This window comes from Thunnus thynnus, chromosome 22 (genome assembly GCF_963924715.1).
Source record: "Thunnus thynnus chromosome 22, fThuThy2.1, whole genome shotgun sequence".
Lineage (NCBI taxonomy): Eukaryota > Metazoa > Chordata > Actinopteri > Scombriformes > Scombridae > Thunnus > Thunnus thynnus.
In genome coordinates this window covers 13,493,855-13,510,916 of record NC_089538.1, presented here as the reverse complement: position 1 = coordinate 13,510,916, position 17,062 = coordinate 13,493,855, and the positions used below count along the sequence as shown (strand labels likewise).

The 17,062-nt window shown below is 39.7% G+C and overlaps 3 protein-coding genes across 3 annotated transcripts; 2 read left to right on the top strand and 1 right to left on the bottom strand.

Moving 5' to 3' along the window:
• Positions 1-2,825: 2,825 nt before the first annotated feature.
• Positions 2,826-9,104, bottom strand: si:ch73-335l21.2 (RING finger domain-containing protein). Its single transcript, XM_067579951.1, has one exon. It carries the CDS (start codon positions 3,877-3,879, stop codon positions 3,229-3,231), a length of 651 nt encoding a protein of 216 aa, XP_067436052.1. The 5' UTR covers positions 3,880-9,104; the 3' UTR covers positions 2,826-3,228.
• Positions 9,105-9,558: 454 nt separating this feature from the next.
• Positions 9,559-11,202, top strand: si:ch73-335l21.4 (E3 ubiquitin-protein ligase-like). Its single transcript, XM_067579952.1, has 2 exons — positions 9,559-10,154; positions 10,820-11,202. The coding sequence occupies exons 1-2, from the start codon at positions 9,671-9,673 to the stop codon at positions 10,876-10,878; spliced, it is 543 nt and encodes a 180-aa protein (XP_067436053.1). The 5' UTR covers positions 9,559-9,670; the 3' UTR covers positions 10,879-11,202.
• Positions 11,203-11,566: 364 nt separating this feature from the next.
• On the top strand, positions 11,567-15,893 carry LOC137174751 (uncharacterized). Its single transcript, XM_067580210.1, has 3 exons — positions 11,567-11,758; positions 11,908-11,978; positions 12,866-15,893. Exons 1-3 carry the CDS (start codon positions 11,730-11,732, stop codon positions 15,814-15,816), a joined length of 3,051 nt encoding a protein of 1,016 aa, XP_067436311.1. The 5' UTR covers positions 11,567-11,729; the 3' UTR covers positions 15,817-15,893.
• Positions 15,894-17,062: the final 1,169 nt, after the last annotated feature.

The window sequence follows — 17,062 nt, the reverse complement described above, 5'->3', positions numbered from 1 at the left end:
TATTCTGCTTTTTTGGACACATATTTTTAATGTCAGTATGCATGCACATAGTCTATACCTCTATGTATATTTTGCTTTTTTGCACACACATAGTTTTATCATGTCAATATACATGCACATAATCTTTATACTTCTATATATATTCTGCTTTTTTGGACACGTACTTTTAATAATGTCAGTATGCATGCATATAGTCTTTATACTTCTGTGTATGTTCTACTTTTTTGCACACACATACTTTTAATAATGTCAATATGCATGCACATAGTCTATACCTCTATGTATATTTTGCTTTTTTGCACACACATAGTTTTATCATGTAAATATGCAAACATGTAATCTTTATACTTCTATGTATATTCTGCTTTTTTGCACACACACAGTTTTATCATGTCAATATGCATGCACATAGTCTTTATACTTCTATGTATATTCTGCTTTTTTTGCACACATACATACTTTTATCATGTCAGTATGCATGCATATAGTCCATCCCCACTACAAATAATCTTTGTAAATGACTCTCCCTCTCTTTCTTACAGTGTTATATTTGTGTTTATTGTCTAATGTTCATATTTATTGCTTTTCCTGTTGACATCTGGACCACATTGCATTCCTTGTACTTGCTACTTGTCAAAGAATTGATTTTAAAATACTGCTGTTGGTTTATAAAGCACCGAATAGTTTTAGGGCCAAAATACATTTCTGATCTGCTGCTACGTTATGAACTGTCCAGACCTCTCAGATCATCTGGGACAGGTCTGCTTTCTGTCCCCAGAGTCTAAACATGGAGAAGCAGAGTTCAGTTTTTATGCTCCACATATCTGGAACAAACTCCCAGAAAATCTGAGGTCTGCTGCAACTCTCAGTTCGTTTAAATCATTGCTGAAGACTTTTCCGTTTGCTGCTGCCTTTTATTAGATCAAATTTGAGACTTCTGATTCGTATCTTACACTGCACTGTAACTTTTATTCTCCTGTTTTATTGGTCTTATTCAATTTTAGCTTATTCTTATTTTCTATTTAACTATCTTTCATTGTATTTAAATATCTTCTCATATTGTCTTGTGTTTCTTTTTCATTTTGTCTTGATGCCTTTTATGTTTCATGTAAAGAACTTTGAATTGTTTTGTTGTTGTAATGTGCTATACAAATGAACTTGCGTCGCCTTACTTGGCAAATAAATGTGATTCTGGATTTGATGTGATTTGATGGGTATCTGTTTTCTATGTTCTGTAATCAGCTTTGGTTGATTCGGATGGGAATATATACGAATGAATAAACAGAATTTTAAAACTTGAGAACATAAAAAGCAGCAGTGGAATAATCCTATCATTATACGAAAGAATATCAATGATTAAAAAAAAGAATAAGTCACACCCTGCTCTTCAAATTTGACTTTTAAAAAGTAAAATAACACTATTACAAGCCTGCTACGGAGGCCCTGAGGTGCAAAACACAACAACATTTTAGAAAACACAGTAACAAATCAGAAAACACAACAACATTTCACAAAACATACCTAACTTTATTAAGAGCTTTAAATGCTTGTACAACTTTCAGATCAATATAATGGAGTAAAAACTGCCCCAGATTTAGGTAGCACCACTAAATCAATATTACTGTTACAGTCTTGTTTAACTGCATATTGTGTTTAACCAAATTTCTGTAAACATGGGGTCAATAGAGGCCCCCTAACAGGATTATCAGAATCTGAATCTATTTTATTAGCCAGTTATGCAAGCACACAAAGAATGTGTCTTTGTGTTTGTTGCCACAAACGCCACATAGAAGACTAAAGAATAAAAATAGAGCGAAAGTGAGGTAATAATAAACATTGAAATACAACAAAATAATATCAAAATTAAGTTTAAAATCTATTTACAGAATAGAATAATACTGAGCGTGAAATGGGATATAAAGCCTGAAATAATATGTAGACTGTGCAAAAGAAATATGGACTCTGCTACGGACAAAGAAATGAAATATATGAAGGTGTCAAGAGCAAAAATGAAATTTGACATGTGCAATAAATAAATTATTTAAGAGTGGAGGTGAAATGCAATGTAAAATGTCCAGTTTGATGAAATATATCAAAGTGACAAGTGCAGGGATTAAATGGGGGATGTAAAATGCCTATTTTGATAACAGCAAAGCAACAGCTGCTCCTGTGTCTGCCGGTGGACGTTTTTATGGATCTCAGCCTATCAGGCCATTCTTGAGTTCAACAGTATGATAACAGAGCCACTTGAACTCATGAAAAGGGTTAAATATATTAATCCATCAACATTAAAAAGTACAAGAAAGATCCACACAGTCCAATAAAGAAAGTATACACACAGAGGGAATAAGATTAGAAAACTCTTACAATTGCTTTGCATGGTTAGGCTATTAAATGCCATCATTAAAGCTAATAAATCACTTAATTTGACCTATTGCGCCAGTTCAGCCAGAGTCACCATCATCAAAAACTGCTATCCACATAAGACACCATTGTTTTGAACGAGAACTTCTGGAGGTAATTGAATTCCTTATCCAATAAAAAGTTTCTTGGATAAGGAAATCAAATTCCTTATCATAGAAATAGTCTATAAATATCCAGCCGTTTTAACAGAAGAAGAAGGGTGGAAGCATGTTTCATGAAAAATGTTTTTACATTTGTGATCAGTTTTCTGCTCCAAACAAGACAAAGAAGGCAAATGTATCCACAAAGATGAAACAATTACACACTTTCTAAATATATACTCACACCTGACACAGTCTAATAGTGTTGCGTAAGACTACTTTATTGAATTTATTCATTGGCAGGACAGTCTGCAGCTGTACAACAACATTACCAAGCATGCTAAGAGAAAGATGGGTAACAGCTCAAACCTAAGCAACAAAAGAAAGAATATGTATGTTTGTTTTTTTAATTTTTTAATTTAGTTATCAGTTCAGTTCATTTCCAATCAATCCACTAGAGGGAACTCTTCATCAAGCTATCATTAATGAAAGAGCAACTCAATACAGTGCAGTAAATGGTTGTTTTCTAGTAAATAAGTTACTACAAGGTGAGTAACCACCATAGTAGTGAAAATATATGTTCATAGAAATATAATATAATAACATTCTGTGTTTTATTTTTTCTGTAAGACTATATACAGTGTCAGATTCATACTATTTACAGTGCTTTCATATCATGACTTTAGATCAAGATCTATATCTGCTATGAAGACATGGAGATAAATTAAAATTTCCTGTTTAAGAAATGTGGTCCAAACACCACCCCGACCACACAGGTGATCACAAACAGCACCCAGAAGATAACAGCCAGCAGCTGCACACAGAACAGTGTCTTCTTGCTCTGCTGTATGACTTCCTCTTCCCCCATCAGGCCTGGCGCTGTGCCGTACGGCCTCTCCGGGTGCATCTGCTGTACCCGGAGGCTGACAGTGGGCAGGATGATGAAGCGGGTGTCTCTGCTGTCACCCTCCAGGGAGAGCACCACCCTCTGGGTGACGGTGGCCAGGCGAGTCGTCATGGCCACGGGCAGGCGGAAGGCCACGGGGGGCAGCCTGGCCAGGATGTGGGAGTTGCAGGGTAAGGAGAGGGCATCCCCGGCCTCCAGCGGGGTGAGGTGGCGACAGAGGGGGCAGGGGATGGCTGGTGGGCTGCGGGTGTCGGGGGGCTCAGAGGGGCATAGCTGGATCCTCTGGAGGCACTCGGTGCAGAAGACATGGAGACACTCCAGCATCCGGGGACATTTGTTGTACTGGTTGTACTCCTGGTAGCAGATGGGACATTCCACATCCATGGGTTCCCCTGGGGTGGTACTGGGGCTGGGTTCTGCAGCAGCTGGGCCCCCCTGCTGGGGGGCTGAGACAGCATCCCCTATCATGCTGGAAATGAGGAGGGTGTTGGTTTGGAGGTACAGGGAAGGCTGGATTAAACTTCACAATGATTTTTTTTTCTGTATCAGAAGATGATATAATCTGTAGAGAGGAAAAAACAACAAGATCAACTACCTACATGCTCTGAAGTATACAGCTTGAAAAACACTATATGTGGCATCAAACTCCAGCTCCTCCAGGGATGTTTCTGTGTTTCATTTTTGTGTGGGTTTTTTTCTGTGTTTTATGAACAGATTCCACAGCCCATGACTCATTTCATTCATCCATTTAACCACTCAACCATCCACCATCCCCAAATCTTCCCCAATCATCCGGGCTCCATGTAGTGAGTGCTGGCCTGCACGACCCACACTCAAAGCACATCCAGGAAGTTGAGAAATGAAAACAAGCAAAGCAGCAGAAGGGCTGTTAAAAGGATGTAATAAGTCACTGAAATGATACTCCCTGTATACGTGCATGGGTAAGGGTTTACACATCATTTTTTCTCCACTCAGGCTTGTGTAATTTTAGGGGGACTCCACCAATTTCTTCTTTGTGAAGACAGTCTGTTTTCTTTTTATTAAAGCCTTATTTTTGTTAACTTTATTGAACACTTAACAAATCAAATCAGAGGTGATATATACAATGACAATGACAAACACAATAAATACATGAATAAAGTACATAAATCCAGTGTTTTATGAGCTTTTATGTGTTTAGAGTACAAATGGTTTTGATGTGCTGCTTGAAATCAGTTTCAAAGGCTAAAAATAAAGGTTTACTCTCCAAAGTCTTTCAAAAAGAGAGAATAACCCTGATAACCAGGGTCTAACAAAAGACACTGTAAAGTTGCATAATGGGCAATGTAGGATTGAGTGCTTTGGAGGCTTGACGTATAATATTTTGGCCTCTGCTGCTTCCATTTTGTTCTTTTCTTCTTTTTTTAATCTATCTTTTGTAATTCTGCCTACTGTGCAATACAAAACTTCAACTAAACTAAACTAAACTAAACACTTGTTGGAGTGGCCCTTTAACACTAAGGGACAATTGAAAGGGCATGACACTAACACCGAGCATCAGGCCCAAGAAGTAAATGCAAACTGCTGATCTTGGTAGCCAAGGAATTCGCCACCATAAAAATGTGTCAGCGTGATTCAAATAAACGTTCAGTTTGGGTGTAAATTCTTCTGATATTATCCAGTTATGATCCACTTTTCTCTTGGCACTCGAGCCACATTTTTGGTCCGCTGTATGAAAACCTTCATTTATCGAACAAAGCTTTTGATTTGCTTTGGGTTTACTGCTGATGCTTTTTTTGGCGCCGTCCTTATTGCTGTCACATGGGACGAGAAACGAGGCAACCTGAGTTCACTCATGGGGGGGATTGTTGCTTAGCAGATGGGGTCTCCTTTGTATTGGTCCATGGCAACAGATCACCTGAACTCATGCACAATTTCGTGCAATCAGAGCTAAAATAGGGGTTAAAATACACTGTGCACCGACAATAAGCGTTTTAATTGACTCCAAAATTACAACACATGCAATGACGAACCTGCTATTACAGAGAAATGTTGACAATAGTAGTAAATGGTTGCTGTGTGTAAGTAACTGAGCTTATCCATGCAGGCCATCATTTGTCAGTGAGGAGAGAACCTGGCAGCGCTCCATCATTACACACTAAGAAGCAGATAAGAGATCCACTTACCCTCCACACACACCCCTTTGATCAGAGCATGCTTTGATGCCCACCTCCGACCCGGGTACTTTCCCTCAAACAATCCATATACTTCCTCTCATGTTGGTACAGATCTCATCCGGGAAGAACGTCCTCCTCCTCCCTCTTCTGTGCACATGAAACACTCAAATTTCTTTCTTAATATTCTGTACGTGTCTGAGCTGGCTCACTGGCAACCTGTTTTTCGCTCCGTCTCACCTGATTTTACTCGTCCTCGTCTCTCTGTCTAGTCCCCCCATGAGGCATCTCTGTGGTTTGCACAGCAGTAATTAAACCCCATGGTGATGTAAAGGTAACCAGGACACACGAGACAGAAAATGACAGATTGGAGCCTCTTTATCTCGACTTACTCTACTCTCTTACTTGCACATTATGCGATTAAGCTTCCTCACAGTCAGCATATAGGAGTTTTGAAATAGCAAAGTGTGAATTGTTCCTGTATTAACATCTGCACATTTTTCCAAGTCAAGAGGGATTTTTTTTTATGTTAAAACAGTGAAAGAAAACAGTAAAAGTCCAAAAGTTGCAGGTACAAAACAGTTAATATGTGTTTTCAGAGCAGGGGGAGCGTTCTCCTGAAGCGCAAACAAGCATATTATTGGCAGATAAATAAAGTAACATGAGTCATATTCAATGGTACAATGATTGTTGCAGGTTGACTGATTTCCTTGATGCCAATCTGCTATTTTTTCAGTGAAATAACATGTGAACACACGCTATCTGTCCGACAAAATGATTAAAAACACATTTGAGTTTGCTTTTTACTACCTGATTCAAAACAGATTAATGCAACACTTAAAGCGATTAGTCTGAACTACTCCAAAATTTAAATAAAGCCAACAATCTGGGGGGAAAAAATGATTTTTCAGCCTCCAGTGGCAAGAAGGTACTACCATGAATACACAGAAACTGTAAAAAAACAAAAAAAACAAAACAAAACCCTTTTACAAGTTGGGAAGGTTTTACAATCTCTGAACCTACAAAAGCAACTAATCCTTAAAAAACTGACAAATAAGTAAATAAATAACTTTATTTATCTATTTATTTCTATTTATTTCAAGAGCAGAGACGTCCCAAAGTGCTTCACAGAGGGAAAAAAGCATAAACATACACACAGACATAAAACACACACACACACACACAGACACACACACAGAATAGAAAATAGAAAAATTACACAAAGGCAAATTTGAACAAATGGGTCTTGACCTGTTTTTTTAAAGGTGTACACAGATCTTGAATCTAATGGGAGAGAGTCCAAAGTTTAGGAGCCACAACTTCAAAAACACAGTCTCCCATGGTTTTAAGCCTCGTTCAAGGAACAACCAGCAAACCCTGATTCAGTTTTTTTCAATTCAATGTTATTTATAAAGCACTAAATCATAACAAAAGTTATCTCAGGGCACTTTTCACACAAAGCAGGTCAAGAACTCTTAAACTTAGAAAGACCCAACAATTCCCCCATGAGCAGGCACTTGGCAACAGTGGTGAGGAAAAACTCCCCTTTTAACGGGAAGAAACCTCAAGCAGAACCAGGTTCTGAGTGGGTGGCCATCTGGTTTGAATGGTTAGGTTGAGAGAGAGACACACAGAGAAGCATAACAACAACAATGATAACAATAACAACAAGAGATATGACTAATGAGAACAATAGAAATAATAGTCAGAGAAAGTGTCCGGGCAGGATCACGCCACCATCCCTGCTCCAATCCCGGAAGCCAAGGCCCACATTTCAAATCCTGGAGTTTCCTGTGAGATGACAAATCAGAAAAACTCTGGAGAAGCCAAAATAATAACATGCATAAGTGGTACATGATTGCTTACTGATGGGATGATCTCAGGAAGTCCCCTGGCAGTCTAGGCCTATAGCAGCATAACTAAGGGCTGATCTTAGGCAAGACTGGTCGGCCCTAACTATAAGCTTTATCAATACAGAGGGTGTCTGCCCCCTTAGACCTTAGAGACCTGCGAGACCTGCTGATCAGAAGACCATAGAGACTTAGAGCTTTATAGGTGATCACAAGAATCTTGAATTGGATTCTGAATTTGATGGGGAGCCAGTGAAGAGCAATCAGAATCAGTGTCACATGAGACCTCTTGGAGGACCTGGCAAAGAGTTTAGCAGGGGCATTTTGGACCACTTGTAAATGATCCAGGGATGTTTTGCTGAGGTGGGTGAAAAGGAGTTACAGTAGTCGAGACGGGACGATATAAAAGCATGAATTAACATTTCCGTCTCCGCTTTAGACACAATGGGGCCTAAGTTTTGCAATGTTTCTGAGCTGGAAAAAACAAGAGTGAATCAGACACTTGATAAGTGGATCCAGAGTCAGAGCCTGGTCCATAGTGACTAGATTTGACTAGATTTCTAAATACAGTTCGTACACAACATGTAAGTGGATTAAAAAGGTTATTGCTGATATTATTGATGCCCTTGAGGGTCATTTTTCTCTTAACTGTACTTATGAATGCATAGCTTTGATTTAATGTATGTTCCCCTTCAACACAGAAACATTTAGTACCTTTTCTGGGCATTTAGCTTAGTTTCATAAATCTGACATTTAATTGCTGCTGAACATTTCTATGCAATTTTTACAATCTTACAAATCATCTGTCATAGTAAAATGATTATATTGTTTAAATAGAATAGTGTCTATTTTCACATTAGAACATTTGCACCAGTCACCCGTGTAGCAAACTGTACATTTTTTTCTATATAAAATAAAATAAACAACTTTTACAAGTTTTATAATTTCTAATCTATCAACCATTATTAGTGAACATAATCTAAAAACTCTTTTTTTTTTTTTTTACCATAATCCTAATAGATAACATGTTACTTATTACTACCAGCAATATAATGTCTGAAATGCTCATTTAGGCTGTTGGAAAACACAAAAAGTTGGGAGTTCATAGGGAGTGTTTTTGGCATATAACTGGCAGCTATTCTCGGCAGAGACCTGTTTGGCCTTTGTGTTGTCGTTTGTGGGTGTGTCACCCTGTGGTAAACATAAATCACATTTGGGAAAGTCACAGACACTGATGGATATATTTGTAAAGGTTTCACTGGAACAGACACGTTTTCTTTTACAGTCAGTGATGTAGAACATGATTGTGTTTTGTGTGACTAAGCAACCTTACAGTAACTACATCACCAGGGGCAAAAGTATGAAAGTCTGTAAAATATTAAACTAAAGACAATAAAATGTGTATGAGCACACACACACACACACACACACACACACACACACGCACACGCACACACACACACACACACACACACACACACACTCAACTCTGAGAGCTTGCGATTGTTGGCCAAGACTTTTACGGAAATCACCATTTAGGGAGCTCAGGCTGGGACAATTGATAGGAGGTGAACTCTTTGGGGAATACCACGGAGCAGGAGGACATTACGTCACATCACACACACCCACACACACACACACACACACACACACACACACACACACACACACACACACACACACACACATACATACACATACACATACACATGTTGTCCTTGGTCACTTTTGAGGATATTAAATAGACTTACATTCATTTCCTGGAGACTTACCGTAACCACTGACCCCAAAAGTCAACCTTTTACCAATTGAGGACAAGGCATTTTCACTGAACTTTTAGCCAAAAAAATAAACACTTTGAGCCAAGGTGGATCCTTTCAATTCAACTTTTAGTGACCAATCCATTGGGTTAGGTTTGGCTTCTAACACTGTTTTGTACAAACAGGGTGACTCACTGTATAACTGAGTGGGAAGGACAATTTAAATTAAATCAACACTGTATGTTTTTAACTCCAACTGTTGGGAACAAACATGCGGAGGTGTGTGAAGTTACACGTCACAGTCCTCTGGTTCCATGGATACGAGCTTGGTGACTCATAACATTTGTTTGGCACAAACTTATACTAGGCCTGTGTGTGTCTGACAAGTCCCTCCTCCCACACACTTCCCCACTAGATATAAAGTAGTGTGAGGTCACCTCTTTCTCTCATTCACACTTGGAGGTAAATCCGCGAGACCAGCAGATCAGAAAGCAAGATGTATTCAGAGCTTGACTGCGGAATTTGTTACCAGACCTACAACGCAGGTCTGCGGTGTCCCCGGGAGCTCCACTGCAAACACAGCTTCTGTGAGAGCTGCCTGCTGGCCCTTTCACGACCCCACGGACCCGAGGAGGCGCGTCTGGGAGCCGACAGACTCATCGTGTGCCCGCTGTGCCGACACACCACCCCCATATCCGGCGAGGGGAAGGTGAGAGCGGATCTCAAGGTGGACGAGCATGTCCTGGAGCGTCTAATGGCAGCGGGGGTCCTCGGGCAAGAGGAGGACGACCCAGAGGAAGAGGAGGAGGACGGTCAAGTTCAAGACGGCTGTGACGACGGCGAGGAGGCGACGCTCGCCGAGACTGGCGCCGAGGAGAGCGGCTCCTCCTCGGGATCCAGTGGTGGGAGGCACCGGCGGTTTTGGTCGAAAGTTTGGCGGAAGATAAACGGGAAGACGTCACGAAAGAGAGGCGGAGAAAGTGAGTATATAGACGGCTGTGGTTCATGAAACGTAGTTCATAACAAGTTTTACAAGTTGTCATGTTTTTGGCTGAAATGTAACATGAGAGGGAATGTTTTGGACGAAACAAGAGGAGGAGCAGTTTCAGAATAGGGTTTGGTGGTTGTGAGTAAAAACCAGTGGACAGTGGACTTAATTTAGTGGTTCTCATGGTTAGACTATGGACCCCCATTTGTTAAGATAAGATAATTTGCTTTTAGAAAGTGTGAGACACATGACCAAAACAGTCATCCAGTCTGTCCTTGTGTTACTTATGGATGCAATTATAGTTAAAATAAATTATTCACCCTCAAGGACCCCTGGGGGTCCCCGGACCCCACTTTGAGAACCGCTGATTTAGGCTTTTGATCATCTTTGAAGCTGTAAAATTGTCAGACTAGACCAAAAGTGGTAGTTTCAGGTTTATATTGTAAACCCACATCTCATAAAGCCATCCATCATGTACATTATCTTGCCAATTTCTGTCTTATTCCCAGAATTTATTTCTAACAAACAGCCTTGAGCTGAAAAGAACAAGCCTTAATATGTAATTTTAACTTCTCTAAGATAAGCTAAATATAGATCATAATAATTGTTTTATTTATTATTGTCATGTTTCTAATGTGTCTTCTTTTCCTTCAACAGAATTTTTGAGCAATGATGACTTAAAGAACTTCGCCATGATGTCCTGCTACATGTTTTAAAGAGCCCACAACTTCAGACGCCCTGGATAATATGATACTGTATATATTTCAATTTGCTGAATGGACGGGTGATGATGATGCTGGCGAGATTCACCAACAAAATGATTGAAATCTGCTTTCTGATTCTGTGTTTAAGCAGTGACCAATATAATGTAGCTGTTTCAGCAAATAAGAAAAAATGTGAAGTTTATGAGTTTCCAAAGTGGACCATTTTAGGCCTAGTGATGCACTTATGCATGTGATATTTATTTGTTTCATAAATGTATTTATTTTTTTATGTATTTGTTACATATTTAAGGAAAATAAAAACCATTCTGGTTTTAACTGGATTTGAATCTTTCTTTGACTGCATGCTGCATTTTGGATGACTGGATCAGTGTGTGTATTATAAAATGAAATACACTGGTTTAGCTATGACCTGTGTGCATGTGCACAAAAGTGCAGTTTAAACACATTGCATGAAGTTAAGGCCTAAATAAAAGCTGACTTTACAAAGTGAAATTCAAGGAGGAGGAGGAAGGTATCCTTGTATTGGGGAAAAATGCACATGGTTGAAGATAAACACACAAGACTCAGGGAATAGAAAACAAAAATGTGAAGAAATGATAGTGTTCTACATGAAACAGTCTAACCCCCCCCCAAAAAAAACTACTCTTCACTGACAGTTTCAGGAAGTGGGTTACCCAAGGCCAGGTGAACAGCATTGCCTCCAATCAGACTCACAACCTGCAGCAGAGCGTTACAGCTCCTACATGACTCATTTGTTTGACAAGTGAAACACATGGATCGACAACACTGCTGCAGCTTATTGTAAAAGTCATTCATACAAACCAAGGAGGAAGCTGTCCATCATGTTAGACACTTTTCCTTTCTGCTCGAGGTAAATATCAGAGTATCTTCCTATCTTTCTGCTCACGTAATCATAAAACAAGAAACGGTTTGGAGATTATTTTTGACTGACAGTTTCCACAAGTTGCAACAAAACTCCTGCGAGTGTTTTTTTTTTTTTTTTTACCTCTCTCTCTGCAGACTCCTCTCTGTCCTTGTGCTGGTCTGTGCAGCTGTCATGTCATTTATCATGAGTTCAGATGCTGCAAGAGGTGAGTAAACAGGCCGGTATCTGTCAGGCCAATACCGCAGCGTGTGCACTTCCAGTCAACCAATGCTTATCTTAATGGCCCTCTAAAAAAATATCGTGAGGAATGTGTTGGCTTAGATGGAGATTGATATAGTTTCAATAAAGCTGCAGTGGATTGTTTTAACAATAACAGTATAAGTTTTGTTTGGCATGTCTTAAACAGAGCAAACTAGGATTAGGCTTTAGTCATAGTAATTCCAGGGGCATAAAATGACATATTATCAAAGTGTGGTACTAAATATAAGGCCATTTCATTAATTAAACTTCCAAAACACATTTCTGAATGCACCAACTGACTCACATTCAAAAAACTACTCAAAACTCACTTTTTTTAGAGTTGTTTTTAATGTTAGATTTACTCTTACTGCTACTTAACATATTTTCAGTGTGTTATCGTGCTTTTCATGTGTCTTTTACCTATATATTTTTTTTCTTCTGTGTAGAGAATGCTCTAAATAAAATGTATTGTTATTACTATCATCAATTATTAATTCAACTTGGACTTTGGGCTTTTTCTATTGATAGTTTTTATAATAGTAATGACACACACACACCTACCTTTCTTGTTCAGGTGCTGAGTCATAACAATTAATAGGTGATTTTTTGATTCTCAAGGCCTCTCATCACTTGTACCTTCCCTACTAACATAATAAAGAAAAACTACAATGTTTCAAGCCCAGATTGGCTCTTCATCAGATAATATAGAAAATATTATTAAAAGGCAGTATTCAACAGTGTTATGAGTTCTTGGGAAGCAGAAATCTTCATAATAGCCAACACTGAATTATTGTCATTTTAACCGTATTCAAAAAAACAACAACATTATTTCTTATTCTTTTCCACTTTTAGTCAGTCCCATAACAGTCCAAGTGGAAAATGGAGTGAAGCACATCACCCTGAGATCGCTGTATACTCCATACAGCCAGAATCATCTCCTCTCTACTGGTCTGCTGTCAACAGAAACTGGACTTCCAACTGCATCTAAAAGTGAAACTGGGACAAGCTGGAAACTTTCCGATAAAGGGCCTTTGTCAATCATTGACCGTCAATCAAAACCTCTGCTGCTTACCGAAAGTAGCTTCAGTTACAATCGAAACCTCCCACACAACAAACAGTCCCAAGCAAGAATAACTGGATTGCAGAGAGGTCATAACACAGGAGATGTAAGGCCAGCAAGCAGCATTTTCACTGGTCACTCTCAGCACAGAGGGCAAAGCTCCAGAGTAAACTCCCACCCCCTCTCTCATAAAGTAGTCCAAACTGGAAGTCCTTATCATTTATCCCCAGCTATAATCCGAAAATCAGCTCACATAGAAGCTGCTGGCCCCTTTCATCAGCGCTCTAGTCTTCTGCAGAGTTGGGACCCCAAAGATGCTCAGAAGTCCTATGATGAAGGAAAAGTCATCAGAAGTGACTCCCCAAGGGCGGCTGGTGAAGATAAAACTGTTTGGCAGTCCTCTGAATCTTCTCTTTTTTCATCCCAGACTGGTAGATATCGGAGTGGTTCACTGCCAACTTCAAGAGGGCATTACGGTGGCTATAAAGAGACAAATGAGCGTGCTGTGGCCGGAGCGTGGAGTGGTGGCATTCAATCAAGCAAATTTCACAGCTTTGCAACTCAAACTGCCCCTCGTGCACCATCAGTCAGCAAAAGCTTAGGCACCCCTGTTATTAAACGCAACCCTAGCCCAGAAAAACTGCCATCATCTGTCACAGATTTCTCCCAGGGTTTGTACTCTGTAAGTAGCAGTGAGACACCAAGACACAAAAAGGTTCAGTCATATCTCTTCAAGGACTCCCAGGCCTCCATTGTTGGACGTGAGACAGTTAATACAGTCACGGAAGAAACTGCAAGTGGACTGATCAGTTCTTCCGCAACATCAAATACTCAAAAGGATGTAAGAGTTTACAGCAGGCTTCCTTCAAATTTTAAACAGCAATCACACAGGAAAGATCCAAATAAGGAAGAACAGCACTTCTCTGATAACACCAACACCAAAGTCGCCCAGTTTGGTGGTCAGACAGATAGTTTTACCAAATATCAACCCATCTCTAGCATTTATTTGCCGCTGCACACCACAGCTCAAACTCCTGCTCATGGACCATTGACCATGGAAAGTTTTGTCCCTGTGCCTCTTGAAGATTTCCAGGATAACTACGCCACTGGCAGCGAGAAATCTGTAGTAAGCAGCTTGGTTAATATGACCGCCCGAGGGTCTGCACATGGTTACAAACCTGGACGATCCACAAAAAGCATCTATGGTTTCAGAGGGTTTAAAAAGATAGATAAAAAGATTCTCTCCAGCAGCGGCACTGATGGAAAAGCTGACTCTCGACGATACAGCTTTGATAAGGGAAAGGACTATACAGTTAAAATTACAAATATATATCCCTCTTTGTCACAGAAATATAGCTTTGGCCAGAGAAGAAAATCCAGCATGACTACAACACCAAATCCAGCAAAAACCGAGAGGACAACCACAGAGTTTTCTGGGCCTGGAAACACCTCACCTTCTCCAAGCAGGTTGGATGCTCTCCAAACAACAACTGTTTCGACACCAACACTGTTCACATCAGGATTCAGTGAAGTCTGGCCTCTGGTGCCTGAGAGCAATGCTGGTATGGACAGCAACCCAGATCGCAGACAATTCAGAGGCTACAAAAGGGTATATGGTCTGAAAGGATTTGGCACTCGACCACTTAGCACTACCACTTTTAATCAGGTAGAGGGTGCCAAACCTTCAGTCAGAGAATCAGACAAGTCTGCAGTTCTTCCGGGTTTTGAAGATTTTAAGCTTAGCAATGCACAGATGTGGCAACACAGCAGGATTCACAGATGGCACAATCAAACAGTTGAAAGCGATGTGACAGCTACACACAGAGGAAATGAGCTCAGCGGGGAAGACCTTAAACCACTTCTAAAGACATCAGGAAGCACTGAATCAGCCCCCAGATTTACGCCTGACAAATACAAGAAAAACCACAAAATCTATACTTTTCAGGGATTTCAGTCCATTCAAAACCGAATTGGAAATGCACATAACAAACCACAGTGGAACCACCAGACAGAGCAAAATCCAACACCCAGAGTCTCCTCAGCTTATCTCAGATCAGCAGGGGACCCTATGAAACCTGTTGCAATAAAGACGAGCCTCCTCAACAGTTCAACCAGCAGCACTGTGAGAGGCAAACGTGTGAAGGGAAAACACACCAATGGCAAAAAGCTGAACGACTCTACATCTCTGATCAACGACACTGGATATGTAGCTATAGTCAGGCTGCCCAAGCGGCCTGCCAGGGTCAAAGCTGTCACATATGCTGATATTCTTGGAAGCGCTTCATTCAGCGGTGTCAGAGCTACAACGCAGACGCCTATCACAGCAGCTGATAAGGACTTTTTTCCATACACTACAGCTGCAACCAAGCAAAAAGGAGGTACATTAAGCGATGACAGACTGTGGGCGGTTGATGAATCCATGGCAGAAAAAGATCAGACGAACTCTGAGGGTTCTGTGCATAGCAGGGAAAACACCAAAGCACCTGCTGAAGGTGAGGTAGAAGATTTCAGCAGTGTTGAGGAAGGCAAGTTAGGTGTTCGAAAAAAAGTTGACAGTGAAGTGAAAACATCTCATTTATTCCTGGATACTGAGGGAAGTGGAAGTGCAGCTTTTGATCTGTCTGATATTTTGTCAACTGCTTCTACAGGAAGTCAGGCACTCGATGAAGATCTGTTAGAACTAGATTACCTACGAATTTCTACAGGGAACATCTCCTTTAAGTCGATGAAACTGTCCCGTTAAGATAAATGAAAGGAAAAAACAGAGGTGTTGTATTATTATGTGCAAGAAGAACAATTCCAATAAAGGCTGGATAAGAATTTGTGATTTTCTTGGTCAAGAAAAGGTTAAAAATCATTATAATTTAGTAAAATGACTAAAATTGAGACCTGCAGGTAATTGTGGTAAATAATACCCTTTTCTGTGTAAGAAAAGTCTGATAATTCGGCTTTTTACAACAAACTGTGTCAAAAACAACATGTACTTAAACAAGTTTTTGTGTTAATTGGTTTAAGTAGGAGGTTGGTGAGATGTACAAGGGATGGACACAATAGACCACTATTAAAACCTCAAAAATTACAATAGAAATAGGAAAAAAAACAGAACATTATATGCTTTAAAATAGACTATTAATTGCAGGGACATCATAATGAATTGTAACATATTAATGAGTCCATCTTAGTTGAAACTATTAAATATAACTGACAAACAGAAAACTAATCTCCATAATTATTTTGATAATCAAATAATAATCTGAGTCACTTTTCAAGCCAAAATAACATATTTACTGGTTCCTGCTTCTCATGTGTGATAATCTTCTGCTTTTCTCGGTCTTATATGATAGAAAAGTAAGTATGTTTGGGGGTTTGGACTGTTAATTGGATAAGACATGATTCTTGAAGCCATCACCTTGGACTCTAGACAAAAATGATAATGAAATAATGAAATAAATCATATGTTTAAGCCTGTAAAGTTCATCCTGGTTATTGCTGATCAGCTCCAAGTAGTCTTGAAAATAAATGAATTGGCTTTCAGATATTTTCCTTGATTATCTCATCTTTTTGGTATTTCCATTATGTTGTTTGATGTTGCAGAGTACAAGAAATGCTAGGAATTAACTGAAAATACTATTTCCTGTAAATCATGTCAGCATTTTTTACTGACATCTTTTAACTGTGACTCCAAGTGAAAAGTCAAAAACGATGGCTTCAGCTTGTCTCGTCTCCTGGGACAAACAGAAAGCGAGCTTTATGCTCACTGGAAAAACCACAGAGGTCAAAACGTGACTTTCTGAGCATAACTTTTGCCTCATTTGGCAAATGATTTGCATAATGCAATGTCAAGCATGAAGAGGAGAAACGAAGGAAGGTCATTCATACTTGAGGCTTTTTATAAATTGATTGTATTCCCATTCCTTGTGTCCTCATTCCCATGCAGGCAGTGTGGTGTGGTGGCCATTCAGTGTGCTGACACAGATTTTCCATCTCCT

Coding starts and splice junctions, on each gene's coding strand:
- si:ch73-335l21.2 (XM_067579951.1), bottom strand. CDS start 3,879: ATGATAGGGGATGCTGTCTCAGCCCCCCAGCAGGGGGGCCCAGCTGCT.
- si:ch73-335l21.4 (XM_067579952.1), top strand. CDS start 9,671: ATGTATTCAGAGCTTGACTGCGGAATTTGTTACCAGACCTACAACGCA. Junction 10,155..10,819: donor ACGAAAGAGAGGCGGAGAAA/GTGAGTATATAG, acceptor TTCCTTCAACAG/AATTTTTGAGCAATGATGAC.
- LOC137174751 (XM_067580210.1), top strand. CDS start 11,730: ATGTTAGACACTTTTCCTTTCTGCTCGAG. Junction 11,759..11,907: donor ACTTTTCCTTTCTGCTCGAG/GTAAATATCAGA, acceptor CTCTCTCTGCAG/ACTCCTCTCTGTCCTTGTGC. Junction 11,979..12,865: donor GAGTTCAGATGCTGCAAGAG/GTGAGTAAACAG, acceptor TTCCACTTTTAG/TCAGTCCCATAACAGTCCAA.